Source organism: Erithacus rubecula, assembly GCF_903797595.1.
Source record: "Erithacus rubecula genome assembly, chromosome: 15".
Lineage (NCBI taxonomy): Eukaryota > Metazoa > Chordata > Aves > Passeriformes > Muscicapidae > Erithacus > Erithacus rubecula.
The window spans coordinates 15,491,895-15,507,073 of NC_136667.1; the positions used below are offsets into that span (position 1 = coordinate 15,491,895).

The 15,179-nt window shown below is 57.3% G+C and overlaps 2 protein-coding genes across 2 annotated transcripts; one reads left to right on the plus strand and one right to left on the minus strand.

Moving 5' to 3' along the window:
* Nucleotides 1-22: 22 nt before the first annotated feature.
* Nucleotides 23-11,207, minus strand: BTK (Bruton tyrosine kinase). The gene is made up of 20 exons (XM_079319306.1): nucleotides 11,112-11,207; nucleotides 9,663-9,740; nucleotides 7,692-7,859; nucleotides 7,432-7,530; nucleotides 7,121-7,189; nucleotides 6,577-6,658; nucleotides 5,115-5,243; nucleotides 4,963-5,030; nucleotides 4,311-4,492; nucleotides 3,953-4,015; nucleotides 3,673-3,727; nucleotides 3,281-3,363; nucleotides 3,051-3,178; nucleotides 2,834-2,908; nucleotides 2,343-2,514; nucleotides 1,858-2,074; nucleotides 1,550-1,614; nucleotides 986-1,104; nucleotides 722-879; nucleotides 23-606 (listed from the first exon to the last, which is right to left on the minus strand). Exons 3-20 carry the CDS (start codon nucleotides 7,830-7,832, stop codon nucleotides 535-537), a joined length of 1,977 nt encoding a protein of 658 aa, XP_079175432.1. The 5' UTR covers nucleotides 7,833-7,859; nucleotides 9,663-9,740; nucleotides 11,112-11,207; the 3' UTR covers nucleotides 23-534.
* An 827-nt stretch (nucleotides 11,208-12,034) lies between these two features.
* RPL36A (ribosomal protein L36a) lies at nucleotides 12,035-14,882 on the plus strand. Its single transcript, XM_079318752.1, has 5 exons — nucleotides 12,035-12,168; nucleotides 12,405-12,510; nucleotides 13,132-13,199; nucleotides 14,607-14,729; nucleotides 14,816-14,882. The coding sequence occupies exons 1-5, from the start codon at nucleotides 12,166-12,168 to the stop codon at nucleotides 14,834-14,836; spliced, it is 321 nt and encodes a 106-aa protein (XP_079174878.1). The 5' UTR covers nucleotides 12,035-12,165; the 3' UTR covers nucleotides 14,837-14,882.
* Nucleotides 14,883-15,179: the final 297 nt, after the last annotated feature.

Below are 15,179 nucleotides of genomic sequence, written 5' to 3' on the forward strand. Positions count from 1 at the left end.
GAGCGGCCGCACCGAGGAGGCGTGGAACCGTTTATTGTCCCGGACCGGACCGGGGGGTGGGGGAGCCCCGGGGCGGTGATGGGGCTCCGGGGTGTGATGGAGTCCAGGATGTGATGGAGCTGTGAGCGCTGATGGAGCTCCGGGGATGTGATGGAGTCCGGGATGTGATGGAGGTCTGGGGCGGTGATGGGGCTTCAGAGTGTGATGGAGCTCCAGGACACTGGTGGAGCTCCGGGGATGTGATGGAACTCCGGGGATGTAAGAGCTCTGAACATGTGATGAGGCTCCAGGGTGGTGATGAAGCTCCAGGGATGTGATGGATCTCTGGGGATGTAATAGAGCTCTGAGCATGTGATGGAGCTCCGGGGATGTGTTGAAGGTCTGAGCGTGTGATGGAGCTGTGGGCGCAGCCGTGGGGGTCGCCCAGGCTCCTGCAGCCCGTGCCATGTCCGTGCCGTGGTACCGCCCGGCGTGCCGGTCAGTCCCGCTGAGCAGTGGCCGCGCTGGGCAGGGGTCAGCGGGCAGTAGCCGCGCTCAGCACTCCTCGTCAGCGATGTCCAGGATGCTGCCCAGCAGCGCGGTGAAGGTGGGGCGCTCCTCAGGCTTCTGTGGGGTGAGAGGGGAGCCTGGCTGGAGCCCGTGCCTGCCGCAGCCAGGCCCTGGGGAGCCCCGTCACCCTGCCGGGTGGGCGGAGGTGTGAGCAGCGGGGCGAGCCACGCACCTCTCGCCAGCAGCTGTACATGATGGCGTAGACCCGCTCCGAGGCCGCCTGCGGCCGGTACAGGCGCAGCCCTTGGATGACGTGCTCCGTGGTCTCGCTGTTGTTGAACCTCTCGTAAGGCATCTTTCCCAGGGAGTAAACTTCCCACATCAGGACGCCTGTTGGGAGGAACAGCAGGGAGAGCTCATGGCATTGGAGCAGCTGTGCCTGCACCTGGTTTGCAGAGCAGTTCCCGATCTCCAAATCATCAGTGCTGTGCCTTACCAAAGGACCAGACGTCAGACTTGCTGCTGAACTTGCTGTACAGCAGCACTTCAGGAGGAGACCACCGCACTGGAAACTTGGAGCCCATGGAGCTTGTGTACTCATCATCTAGCACGTACCTGCAGAAGGAAAATGGATCAGGGTGACTCACTTGGATTTCACATTTCAATCCTCCCCATAACTGACCAAGCCGAAAGGAATGAGCAGCCCAGATTGACCAGAGATTTCAGCTCTGCATGGGTTTCAGCAGTAAGCGTGTGTTGGTCAGGTTGCAGAAGATGTTTGCTGACTTGGAAACACAGCAAAAAGGGGATGTGGAGAGAAAGCTGCAGCCAGGAGACTAGAGGTAGGGGAAACAAGATGCAAAGAGAGGGGGAAAGGGCCAGGGGAAGTAAGAAAGAAATGGTGGAAAATGGAGAGGCAGAAGGTTGAGCCTGGCAGATGAAATGGGAAAACAATGGGAAACCAGAGCTGGAAGATGCTGGGGACAAAGACTGAAGTGTGGAATTGATGGAGGAGATGGGGTGCTGAGACAGGAAAGTGACATAGACACATCTACCAGACCTGGAAAGACCAAAATCTGACACTTTCACAATTCCTTGATCATTCACCAAACAGTTTCGAGCAGCCTGTGAATGGAGAGATGGAGGCAGTTACTTCTACCTTCTCTTGCTTCTCCCATCCCCCTGTAGCAGGTGAATTTCATCTCATCCCCACCCACCAAACACCTCACTTTGTCCTGCAAGTTCACCTGGACTGGGGCAAACTAAAAAGTCCTCAGCAGAGAGCGAGGCCTCCAAGCATCCTATTTATTTATGCAGGGATGACTTCCCCAGTGGGATTTTGCCTGAACAAGGCAGCCACAGCCCTACCAGGTCTCTGTGCAGGAACTGCTTGGATTCCAGGTACTCCATAGCTTCACAGACATCCTTGCACATCTCCAGCAGCTCGGCAGGCTGGAAGCGCTGCCGTGTTTCCCTCAGGAAGTTCAGGAGGCAGCCATTGGCCATGTACTCAGTGATGATGAAGATGGGACGCTGCTTAGTGCAGACCCCGTAGAGCTGCACCAGCTTCTCATGAGACAGGTTCCTGTGTTGGGGACAAAGGCAATTCTGGCATCTAGACAGGCAGGCAGCAAAGGAAGCTCCTGTGAATAAGGAGAGTTTGGGAAGGGAAGGTGCTTCTGGCCCAGCTGGCAGTGGAAAAAAAAACCTCATCAAGGAACCAAAATCAGTGGGATCTTGGATGCATTTTGCAGAGTATGGGACTGCCCAAGACTGTCCCTCCACAGCTCCCAGGAGTACAGCCATTCTGGTGAGGAGCCTCCAGCACTGACCTGCATGGTGCTCACACTTACATCATGACTTTGGCTTCGTCAATAAACTCATCCTCTGACATGGAGCCCTCCCTGATCATCTTGATGGCAACGTTGTACTGGCCTCTCCATTTCCCATATTTCACCACGCCAAACTGCCCCGTCCCGAGTTCCTTCAGGAAGGTCAGGTCCTTGGGGTCGATCTCCCATGACCCTAGGACAGAGACTGAGTGTGATGTGGGTGCAGGTTACCTCCCTGCACGCTGCTCCCAGTCCTCTGGTCTAGCAAGCCCAAGAAAAGCTCACAAGCATTTGCTGCCTGAAAAATCACCCACAAAATCAGAGATCAGGGGATGGGAGCAAGGCAGCTTGTGGAGTCTTTTGGTCAATACTGTCACCAGAGGGCATTTGGGAAGTGGTTCCTAGGAAGGCTATGAGCTGTGGGACAACCAGGATCCCAGCCTGGGAAAGTTGCTGCTAGCAGAAACAACCCCTACAACCAGGAAATTGCAGGGTAGCCCAGGCTGGCTTACCATAGCCAAGGCCAGCTGTGGAAGGAGCACTTTTCTTGTGCTGAGACACAGGGTACTTCAGTCTGGAGATGAGCCCTGAAACACAGCAGCAGAGATTGCCACTCTTACATTCCAGCCACATTCCAGCAGGGAACACAACTCCTGCCTTTGGTGCAGGAAGATGGGGATACCATGGTGCCACTGAAAACACTGCTGGCTTCACTTCCAGAACACTGACCTGCAGAGTTGTGCTGGTGGTACGTGATGAGCTCTGGGATGCTGTTGAAGAGGTGTTTTTCTGCCAGGTAGTATTGATTCTGGGGGGTGCAGCAGACAACATAGTGGCGGATTGTGCCTTGGGGGTCTCTGGAGAGGGAGAACATGAGGTCAGTGCCATGGGGAGGAGAGGCACAGGGTGAGGGGTGCCTGGAGGGGCCCCCTGAGGGAGGAACAAGATGAGCCACTTACACAGAAGACTTGGCATAGACAGAGACAGTGTATTTCCCTGTCTTGCTGGTGGAATCTCGGACAATGAAGCCCCCTTCCTTACCCTAAAACAGAGAGGGGAAAGAGCACTTGGTGGTTGTGGGGAGGTGTGACTGTAACAGGCAAAACATAAAGTGAGTGAAGGTCACAGCATGGCTGGAGAGGATGTGGAGGGTCAGAGGAATCCCACTTCCAGTCCCTGCATGGCAGGCCACCTCCTGAAGTGGCTGCCTGGAGAAGCTCACATTGGGACAGGGGAGGTTCCTGGGGCTGCTGAGGCAATGGGGCTGCTGAGGCAACACTTCTTCCCCAGCAGAGCCAGGATTGGTCCCATGCTGGACATAATATGAGAACAACCCGTGGAGGTCACTTACCTCCTGTTTCAGCAGCTGCTCTGCCTGGCTCCGAGTGATATTCTTTGAGTACCACCTGGAACAGGGACACAGCCATCAGGGAGATCTCCACAGCCACCTCTGTCCCCAGCCCAGGCTGACCCTGGCCTAGGATGGCTGCCAGGGGCTGGAGGCTGTCAGAGAATGTGGAAAAGAGAGAATGACCCAGCCAGGCTGGGCTCACAGCCTGTGTAGAGTAACAACCAACTGGAAAATGTCTCCAACCAAGTGCAACCCACCAGGTCCCTGTGCCCTCTCTTACTCAAAGATCTCCAGGGAATTTCTGGTTTCGGTGACGTAGTTGCTGGGGATGTATCCTTCCCTCCTGCAGGAGAAAAGGGGCTGGTCACACTCTGATGGAGGAGGCCAAGGGGAAGGGTATCCCTGTCTTGGGAGACTGAGTAGAAATGGCTCAGAAACTTTGGTGCAAACCCATCTGGGGAGAGCTGGCACAACAGCTGGTTTCAGCCTCCTCCTCTCCTCCCCAGGGCAGGCACAGGTGGGCAGGCAGCCTGTGCTCACCCCTGGGGTGCCAGAGGGGTGTGTTTGCCCACCAGTGCCTGAGCACCAGGGCAGGGCAGCCCTGCAGAGCCATGGCCACGGGCAGTGGGAGCTCTCACCCGTTCTTGTCGAGGGCTTTCCACCAGGGCAGGTGGCTCTCCTCCAGGATGAAGTACTCCTCGCCCTTCTGCAGCTGCAGGTCCTGTGCGTTCATTGGCTCGTAGTTGTAGAGAGCCACCACCTTCTTCATCTCCCCTGCTGTGCTGGGGGCTGGCTCAGGAGGCAGAGGCTTCATCACCATCTTCCCAGGGAGAGGGAGAGTGTGGGACATGGTCAGGTTTGTACACACACCATGTGAGACCCTTCCCAAGCCTGGCAGGGCAGTGCTCTCAGTGTTTGTCTCAGCTCCCACATGTATCTACCAGAACACCACTTCTCTCTCCCTGGACTTTTTATCAAAACATTTTTCCCCATCTCCAGAAAAGATTAAGTGTTTTCTCTTTACCTTTTGGCTTAACCTGTGACTCTTCCAGCCTACATCAGGGCTTTAATCCCTCAGCTGCCCTGGAAACCTCAGGGTTGAGATCATTTGACTTTTCTACAGGCCTTTGGGCTCCATCCCCTGTTTTCCTTCTCCCTTAGGTCATCATTTGACCTCCCTCCCCAGAGCAGAGTCCTGGTCTGGTCCCCGAGCAGTCATTGAACATGTTGGCTTTTTCCAGGTTGACTTTTCTCCAACACTTTGGAGCAAACCCTCATGTTGGCCTTTACCTGGTCCTCCTCAGGAGTTGGGGGAAGGGGTTTCTTTGTCTTGCGATGCGACCGCCCAACTTTCAAACCTTCAGAACAGAGGAGGGGCTAAGGTGAGAACCCTGGCTCTGTACCAGGGGGGACGAGGCAGTGGGGGGTGCCTGGTGTCTTACTGCCATTCCTGCTCTCCAGAATCTGGCAGCCCATGGCGTTCTTGGCTGTCTGGGAGCAGCACAGGTACTGGCCGTCGATCCAGAAGCAGGGGTGGTACTTCTGCACCAGGTCGCTGTTGTAGCGAATCACTGTGGCACAGGAGGGAAGATGTGTGTGACCCAGGGCTGCATCCCCAGCCTGCTGCAAGAGCTCTCTGCTCCCTGAATGCAAGTGGTCAGCTGTGTTAAATCATTTCCTCTCAGCTGTGCTGCTGTCCCCTGTGCTCTGATGTTCAGGTTTACCTCAGCTTACCACTCTGGTTTCAGTGCTGTGGCTGTGCAATCCCTGTGCCCTGGGGAAGGGTCAGGCTTGGCTCTCAGGTCTGATTTAAGCTCCTGAGCAGCTCTGCAAAGGAGCATGAGCATGCACGGAGCCAGTCACAGAAGGACCTGGCACTCCTGCCAGCCAAAATATCCAATGCTCTGGCCCATGGTTCACAGTTCTTTTGAATCCTTTTTTTCCCAGAAGTGGGGTGGAAGGCCAGTATTGTACCTGGCTTTTCCATGGGCAGAGGAAGGTACTGCCACCATCCTGTGCCTGCGGGGAGAATATTCCCTTGCCAGGCAGGCTGACCAGCTTTCTCATACTTCTCCCCAGGCTACAGAGACAACTGGATGTGCTTAAACACTGCCAGCAGCTTGGGGCTGCATGGGGTTCAGAGAGCCCGTTCTCTTGGTGGAGTTAGGGGAGGACATCCTGTCAGCAAAAAAGCAACATTTTCTCTCCTTTTCCTGTGATTCTACAGTGGCTTGAGCTGCCAGAGCAGCCCTCCTCCCCCAGCAGGGAAGTGGGGAGAGCACTGGCTGCTCTGCTGGGGCTCTGGTGAGATAAGAGACTTCCCCGTTATCAGCCTGCCCCTCTTCCGCCTCGCTCGAGCCAACTTCCCCGTGTCAGCTCCAGCAGCTGATCGCAGCCTGCCAGCACAAAGCCACAGAAACACACACACACATATGTGCCAGGAGGCACACACAGGCAGCTCCAGCAGGGTTTGGGTGGTCAGAGAGGGTCAGAGCCCCTCGGCACAGTGCTCCCAGCTCAAGGAGGGAGCACCCACCCAGCTCAACATCACCGAGCAAAGCTGGTTTAGGAAAGATGCTCCCTGCTCCCAGCAGCTTTGTGGTCCACTTTTCCCAAAGCAATGGGCCCCCAGCCCTCACATGCCAACTGCATGGCCACATCTGCTCTTTCCTCTTGCCCTCAACAATTTCTGAGCCTGCTGGAGCTACTTTGGAGCAGGTTTGTGAGAGGGCAAGGAGCCTAAGCCGAGGAAGCTGTGGTGCTGCAGAGGGTGTCAGTGCCCTCCTGCCCCGGGCGGGAGCAGCTCGCTGTTGCTCAGACTCGGGATAGGTAACCCTGAGAGCCTGGCAGTGTGGCTCAGGCTCAGGCACAGCTCCCGAGGGAGCTGCAGAGCCCCGCACTCACCGCTCTTCAGCTGATGGATCCAGCGCTTGCGCAGCTCCTCCGTCGGCGAGAAGATGTAGAGGGGCCCCTCGTCATAGACCACCTGCAGGAGCACGGGCAGGGCTCTCACGGCAGCACGGGGGAGCCCAGCCCTGTGGCCACCCCGAGCCAGCCCTGCCGGTGTCTGCTGGCCCTGCACGGTGCTCGCGGGACCGTGACAAAGAGGTTAAAATAAGCCCCCTCCCCCGAGACTTTCCACTTCCCTCTCTGACTTTCGGTGTGCCGGAGGTGCATGGGGTGCCAGAAGGGCAGGCAGCTGGGCTGGGGGCTGAGTGTGCAGCCAGCATCCCTCCAGCATCAGCCAGGGACTGGAAGGGGCAGGACAGAGCTCAGAAGCAGGTTTCTATCTTAAACAGGCTCAGAGAAGCTCACCTGGCTGCCCCAATGCAGCTCAGTGACACCTGGCACCGGAGCAGTGATGCCAGGTTTGACCCCAGGCCCCTTTGGGGTCCCCCCCTCAGGACCTGCCACCGGGCAGAGTGCACCAGGTGCAGTGAAAACTCACCTGGAAGGGGTAGGGAAACCGTTCGATGATTGAGATCTGCTCCATGTTGTTGTAATCCTCCCCTTTCCTCTGGAAGAGAGAGGCAGAGATGGATGCTGGCATCCTGTTTCTCAGCAGCTGGCATCTCCTCTGGAACAAGCCCACAGCTTTTGGCATTCCCCTGCTCTGCATCAAGCTGGACCCCTGGTATGGTATGGACAGAGCCTCCCCATGCCAAGCAGGGCTGTCCCCCACTGCCACCACTCCAGGGACTCTCCCTCCTCCCCCAGTGAGGAGCAGGACAGATGCAGGGACCCTGGGACCCTCCTCACCGGGACCTGGCGCTCAGGGGGAGGGTTGTTTTCAGGTGCCACTGTCTCCACACAGGTGATCTTCTCAATGTCCACAGAGCCCTTCTTACTGCCCCGGCGCTGCAAGAGACAGCCTTGGTTCAAATGGTCACCAAGAGACCTGGAGAGACTCAAACCAACCCCTCTCCATGTCCAACCACCCCTTGGGCTAGGTGCTGGCCAGGGACAGCTGGTGAGCCCTGGACACTGGCGTGGCACAGCCCCTGTGGCTGCAGACTCACCCCCCGCTCAAAGTCATACTCGTAGTAGGACAGCTTGCTCTCTGTCAGCAGGAACAGGCGCTTCTTGAAGTTGAGGGGAGACGTTTTCTTCTTCTGCTGTGAGCGCTTCAAGAAGATGCTCTCCAGGATGACGCTGGCCATGTCTCCCCGTGCTGCACTCACCGGGTGCTGTGGCAAAGACAAAGCTGGCACGGTGCTTGCTCAGCCCCAAACCTGCTGCAGCTCACTCAGGTGCACTCTCCCCCTTGCCCCAAGGGCAGACAGGGGTGCTCTGACCCCACAGCAGGGGGAACCAGCTGCAGAGGGCAGGACAGTGTGAATTATCTGTGACCTCTCCCACACCAGGCTGCAGACCAAGCCACCACCTGGATGGCTCCTATTCCTGCTGAAGAGATCCCCAGGATGTGCAAGATGACAGAGCTGGAGAAAGAGGGAAACGGGGAGCTTGGAGCCTAGGGAGGAGCGTGGGGCCAGCTGTGACACCCGCAGGCGCTCCTCCCCTCCAGCTCTGTGCATGTGAGCCTGTGTGGGCTGTTTCCTTCTGCCCCACCGCAGCCACTCCGTGCTGGGGACGTGCTGACTTGGCAGCGTGCAAGGGGTGGCCACAGGAGACCAATCCCTGAAAAGCTGTGGGTAGGTCCTGGCTCTACAAGGTCACAGTGCAGTGCTGCCCAGAGCACAGAGTAGCCCTAAATCATCCCTCCCTTGTGTGTCCATGGAGCGTGCAGGAGTGCAGGGAGGGAGCTCAGCCTCCCTTCCTCCACTGTGAGCAGCACTTGTCAGTGGCCAGGCTTGAAGGGCTGCCTCCAGCCAGCAGGCAGAGGGGTTAAATCCTCCCCCAGCCATCAGCAAAGCTCCCCTGAGCCTCTCCTGGGAAGGAAAGTGCTCATGAGAACCTTGCCTCCCACTCCTGCCCTTTAGGGAGTGGAAATTGCCCTGTCCCATGTCTTGAAGCAGCCCGTACATCTCACCCCATCCCTCCCTGCTGTACCCAGCCCCAGGTGGGCCCAGCACCCCCAGAGCCACGTGGCTGGATCTGTGGCTGTGACCAGCACCTGGCTGCAGCCTGGGGAGCTGATGAGCTCTGTGGAGCCACTGCTCAGCTCTGCTCCCCTGGAGCCCGGCTCCGTGTCTCCTGCCTGACCAACTACAGTCCCTGCTTCCCCATCACCCACACCTTGTTCCCTTTTTTCCTCCTGTAAGCACAGCTTTGGAAAGCAACCTGGGAGAAGCTGTTTTTCTCCCCTGCTCCCCAGAGCCCATCTCCTCAGAGGTGGGTCAGAGGCAGGGGTTCAGCCCCCTGTTCCCCAGCTGAGTATTGCATCCACTCTCCCCACACAGGAGATGGGTATTGGCAATAAATTGGGAATAAAGATGCCAGGACCCAGTCCCACACAGTGTGCCTCTCTCCAGGACAAGCCCCAGCCTGAGGACAGGAGCAGAGCTGTCCTCCCATCTGCTGGCAATGCCCAGACCCTCCCAGCACAGCCCCTGCTGCTGCAGTGCTGATCCTGTCCCACTGTCCCCAGGGAGGCTGGGGACAAGCAGGATTCTCTCTCCCAGGCTTCCCTCTTCCCTCCTTGTGGCTCTTATGGCTCAGACCTTTCCAGCTTGTTTGGGTGGCCAAAAAACCCCAACTTAAAAAATTAGTCACCAGTCTTTAGGAAAAAACAGTAGCCTGAGTGTGCTTATTGAAGCCTCGGGAGGAGGGATCTGGGGTTCCTGCAGGTGGTTGGTGTGGCCCCTGACCCCCAGATTGCTGGCAGGGTGGTGGATGAGCCCAGAGTGACCCCAGAACCACCCTGTAGCCCTGTGCCTCATTTTGCCTATTCATGAAGTGTGGCTGCTGCTCCTGTGTCCCAAGAGCAGGAGGGCTCCCATTGTCCACCCTGGCACAGACACAGGAGCTGAGCAGAGGGGACCTGGGCTCCAGCCCATCCCAACTGCACTGCCAGGTCCCTGGAGCTTTACCTGGAGTCACAGCAGCGGGGTCATGGCCAGCAGTGCCAGGTGAGTGGGACACGTCCTCACTGTGTCCTCTGGACGGAACTGCCGGAGGGGAAAGGCCAAAGATGTCTCAGAGGGCTGTGCCCCTTCATGGCACAGTCTCCCTGTCCCCAGCACTGCCACCAGACTCTGCCTGTCCTTGGTGTGGTGGGTGCCCCGCAGGGCTCACCCCCACAGCCACCACTGCGGTGACAGCACAGTGACGAGTGGGTGGGTGGAAGTATGTCCTGTGTTCCCCCCCAGCTGGTGTGACTTCCTGCCATGCTCACACCTCAGCCCAGCGTGCTCTGAGACCACCACCAGGCCCAGCACACACTGCTGGCCTTGTGCCACAGGACACAGTGTCACAGTATGGTCTGGGGCCATCCCTCCTCCTGCTAAGGAGCTGAGCCACTGCTGCCTGATGTGGGGCTGGCAGGGAGACCTGGCATGCCTGGGACAGGAGGGAAGGGTGACAGATTGTCTGTGAGTGACAAACTTCACAGCCCCCATGTTTCAGGGGTGTCAAAAATGATGTGTGGGAGGGTCAGAGGGAGAAACCACCTGCATGGGAGAGACTCGTGAGCAAACCCAGAGCTGGACCCCAGCAGTGCCCACTGCAAAAAGCACAGGTGAGGAATGGCCAAAGACACTGGCAGAGCCCCAGCCCTGCTCTTGGCCACCCCTGGGGACCCTGGCACCCGTGCACCACTGTGATTCCCTGCCCCAGCACAGCCTGCAGCCCCAGCACCCTCACCCCCCTCCCTGCCCCATGGCCAGGTGACCCGGCTCAGGTGCCACCTTGGAACTGGTCAGGCTGTGGGATGAGGCAGAGCCCTCCCAGCCTGGCTCACCCTCACCATGTGCCCTGTGCCCAGCATGGCTCTCCTGCTCCCAAGGAGCCCAGCAGAGCTGTGAGGCCACCAGCACAGGCCACATGGAGCCTCCCGCCACCCCGACTGCCGCAAGCACATCAGCAGGGTGCCCTGGCCCCGAGCCCCGTACTGCCCCGTGCTGCCCCGTACTGCCCCGTGCTGCCCCGTACTGCCCCGTACTGCCCCGTGCTGCCCCGTGCTGCCCCGTGCTGCCCCGTGCTGCCCCGGGCTGCCCCGTACTGCCCCGTGCTGCCCGGGCTGCCCCGTACTGCCCCGGGCTGCCCCGTACTGCCCCGTGCTGCCCCGTACTGCCCCGGGCTGCCCCGGGCTGCCCCGGGCTGCCCCGTACTGCCCCGGGCTGCCCCGTGCTGCCCCGGGCTGCCCCGTACTGCCCCGTGCTGCCCGGGCTGCCCCGTACTGCCCCGTGCTGCCCCGTACTGCCCCGTGCTGCCCCGTACTGCCCCGGGCTGCCCCGTACTGCCCCGTACTGCCCCGGGCTGCCCCGTGCTGCCCGGGCTGCCCCGTGCTGCCCCGGGCTGCCCCGGTTCTGGGCTCACACTCACCCTCCCGTGCCGCTCCGGCCCGCCGGGGTCCCGCGCCCACCCCGCCTTGGGGTGGCTGTGGCAGCAGGGACCAGGAGAGACGGCAGGGTGCGCAGGGAGGAAGGACGGGGCCGGCCAACCCCACCCTTTCGGTTCCCCTTTTCTAGTTTTCTGACTCAGAGGCAGCATTTGTGTTTCCTCCTGCAGGCAGCTGTGCCATTGCCATGGGGTCACCACGCCACCGGCCGTGGCCAGAGCCCGCCCTGGGCTCTGGGCAGTGCCAGGTGTTGGCTGACCATCCCTAGGTTGTTCCAAACAGGTTCTTTCGTGGGGCTGATCCCCACACAGAACCGAGGTATTTTAATTTACAGCTCTGTGAGGAAATAGGTTTTGATGGCAAATTCACAAAGCCAGCAGAGCAACTGTCAAAACTTTTCCGCTGCTTATACATTTTAGCAAATGAAAGCATTAATCTTCATTGGCTACAGATTACACCATTCATTAGTATTCTGTCTTGTAGTGTTAAATGATTTTTCGTTTCTTATGTTAATTAGGCCACTTGTTCAGTCTTGCTCTTGGTTTGGGGCAGTGGTTTCTCCAGTCGGTGGTCCGTGAGTTGGTGGTGTGATCTCCCCGTGCTGGAATCTCTCTTTGTTTACTCACAGCTGATTCAGCACTGTTAGCTTTGCTAGTTACATTCTTGTCTTGAGAGTTCTGCCAACTCTTCTTGCGCTCCTAAATTCTGCATTCTCTGTACCCACTATCAGTGCTAAGTCCTTCTTCCCAAGCCTTGTTAACTCCCATCCAGGTCTGAGATCCCTGAAACATATCGAGCCCTAACAAAACAACTCTATTACACACAATTTGTCTCTCAAACACCTGGGCGTCACCTGCGCCCCGCAGATCCCACGGCCCCGCCCCGGTCACACCCCGGTGCCGCTCCGCTCTCCTCCACCGCCAGGGGGCGCCGTGCGCCGTGCCCGCGCCGCGCGCTCCTCTCGATGGTTCCCAGCTTACATTCACTTCCGCTTCCGGTCAGCGCCTCCTCTCCGGGCCGCCGCCGCCGCCAAGATGGTGAGTGCTGGGGCCGGGCCGGGCTCCATCCGCCGGCATCCGCCCCGAACTGCGCCGTGCCGGGCTCCCTCCGCTGCCATGGGTGCGCGCTGGGCGGCCGGGCCGGCGCGGGGGCTTCGCCATCCCCGGATGGCAGCGTAGGGCCCGAGGGAAGGGGAAGGGCGGGAGCGGGGCCTTCGGAGCGGGATGTGGCGTACGCGCGGCGGCCGTGACCGGCTTCTCTCTTTCTCCCCCAGGTGAACGTGCCGAAAACCCGCCGGACCTACTGCAAGAAATGCGGCAAACACCAGCCGCACAAGGTCACGCAGTACAAGAAGGGGAAGGACTCGCTCTACGCGCAGGGTGAGGACGGGCTCGCTGCCGGCGCTCCGGGTGTCGTGTGCCCTGCACGGGTGGAGGAGATCGGGAACATTTGTGTGTCTCGACCTAAAGGATGTGGTGTACAACAAAGGGAACTAAAACAATGAGACAAAAGGGGAAGGACAAAGGACGTGTCAGCCCAAACGAGTTTTGGGTAGTTGTAGTATAGAAATGTTTAACTAATTAGGGAACGTGCTCTGGGTGAACCAAGCTGGCTGTGAAAGCACAGCTGGAGCCCAGGTTGCCCAGCCCGAGGGAGAGCCCTGTCTGCTGAGCATGGGGTGCAAGTTTAAAATGTGCTGGCCCTTCAATGGAGGTGAAAGAAAGTGAATCCACTGGTAGCTCTGCCAGTAGTGATGTGGATTAATTATGCAAATATCACCTGAACAGGACTGTATAAATCAAGTCCCTTGTATGTCTGTTGGCTGCACAGTGGGGGAAAGATTCCACTTTGGGGACAGCACAGGAGCCATGCCCATGAGCCAAGCAGGATTTCTGGTTCTGCTGGGCTGTGCAGGGACAGGCTGAGCTCTGCTGGGGTTTAGGGAGTTGTGCTTGTAGCATCTCCTGGGTTGTTGCCTGACCAGAGGCATTTTCCCGCAGGAAAGCGGCGCTATGATCGCAAGCAGAGTGGCTATGGGGGCCAGACAAAGCCCATCTTCCGTAAAAAGGTGAGTGTTGCTCCTCAGGAACAGGAAACTTCCTTGGCAGCCCAATGCCCAGCTGGGGGAGGATTCCTCAGTGCTCTGCTCTGGCTGTGTTAGGGCAGCTCTGTGCTGGCAGTGCAGGCTTCCCCTCCTCATCACACAATGGGCTGGGTTGGAAGGGACAGCTTGTTCCAGCCCCCTGCCATGGCCAGGGCCATCCAGCCTGGCCTTGGACACTTCCAGGGATGAGACAGCCACAGCTTCTCTGGGAAACCTGTGCCAGGGCCTCCCCAGCCTCACAGGGAAGAACTTCTTCCTACTTTCTAATTTAGATCTGTCAATGTCAAGCCATTTCCCACTGCCCTGTCACTCTGTGCTCTTGTAAAAAATCCTCCTCCATCTCCTTGTAAGCTGCCATCAAGTACATGGCTCATCTCCTTGCTGTCCTGTCTCATGGAGAGGTTCCTTGATTGCAGAGCAAGTTCTCAGCTTTGGTGCTGCAGGGGAGTGGGGTCTTTTTGGGAGGGATATTTGCAGTGGAGGGAATGTTTCCTTCACTGCTTGGCAAAGAGATAGGAGCTGTCTGCTTGCTTGGTGTGGTATTTACAGCAGGGAAGCAAAACCCAATGAGTGGATTTGTTACTTTGTGTAAATGGTTTAGTTATGCTCCTAGAGCTGCTTGGCTTGTTGCTGAGAAGCCCTGGTGTCCTGCTGGAGGTGTACAGGAAGCCTTCCAGCATAAAGAAAATAATGAGGCAGTGCATTTTCAAGCTGACTTTGTGCCAGGAAGTGGGGAGACCTCACAGAAAATGCTTCTGCAAGCAGGGTACACCAAGCAGCTGCAATGCTGGCACTCTCTACCTGTAAAATTGGGAACAATTCCCTGCAGTTTCTGGTTTTTCCCAGTCAGCATTGTTTGGATGATTGGCTGAGATTTTTAGCTGGGGATTACAGCCCTACAGCAATCTCCCAGCTTTGGATTCTTCCCTCTGCAGTCTTTCAGGTTTCTAAGTAGCTGCAGGTCTGCATTGAGCCTGTTGTGTCACTGCTCCTTCCAGAGAAAATTTGCCAGTCCTGTTGCTTCCAGATGTTTCTTTTGCCCAGTTTTCTTCTGGATTTCTCCTGAGCACTGCTGGTCTGTGCTCCCACACTGTAAAAGTGTGAGTTCCTCACTGTTAAATGGAACAGACTTTTCCAGCCTTGCCTCACTGAATGCTTTTGCCAATGCCATTTCTGGTGAAGATACTGATCCTTCCAAAGTTCCTGCTTGTTTTCAGAGGAGGGACCCTAACTATGTTTGCAGTCTCTGTTTGCACTTTGGGAACAAACTGAATGTTCAGGATTGTAGGAACAAGCTCTCTCTCCCTGAGAGCAACAGTTTGTCTGCTTGGGGATCCATGGTTCATTGAAACACCCTGCTCCTCCTCACAGGCCAAGACCACCAAGAAGATTGTGCTGAGGCTGGAGTGTGTGGAGCCCAACTGCAGGTCCAAGAGGATGCTGGCAATTAAGAGGTGCAAGCACTTTGAGCTGGGAGGAGACAAGAAGAGAAAGGTGAGTTTGTGTTCTGTGAGTGGCTGAGAAAGGGGGGGCAGTGGTCAGTGGTGAATAAACTCACTCTTGTCTCTTGTTTCTTACAGGGCCAGGTGATCCAGTTCTGAGCATCATCCTACTCATCCTTACGGACCATATTAAAGTAAATAGATGAATCCCTTGTTTTTTAAATGTGTTTTCTCTTGGGGTGGAGCTGTGAGTATATCAACTCAGCAGGGAGGTGTTGCTTGCAGAACCATTTAACAGGAGAGTTTAACCTGGCTTTTGAAAAATCCCTGCCAATATCTGGGATCTCTTTACTGTGTTTCCCAGAGGTGTTCTGGAGTGGGTGCCAGTGACTTCTCTACATGAACATGGTGCAGGCTCATTTATGAACTCCCCTGAACAGCCCCTGCACTTGGCCATAGGCCCCTTTTTACAAACAGCTGTACTGCCCTGAGCTTTGGAGCA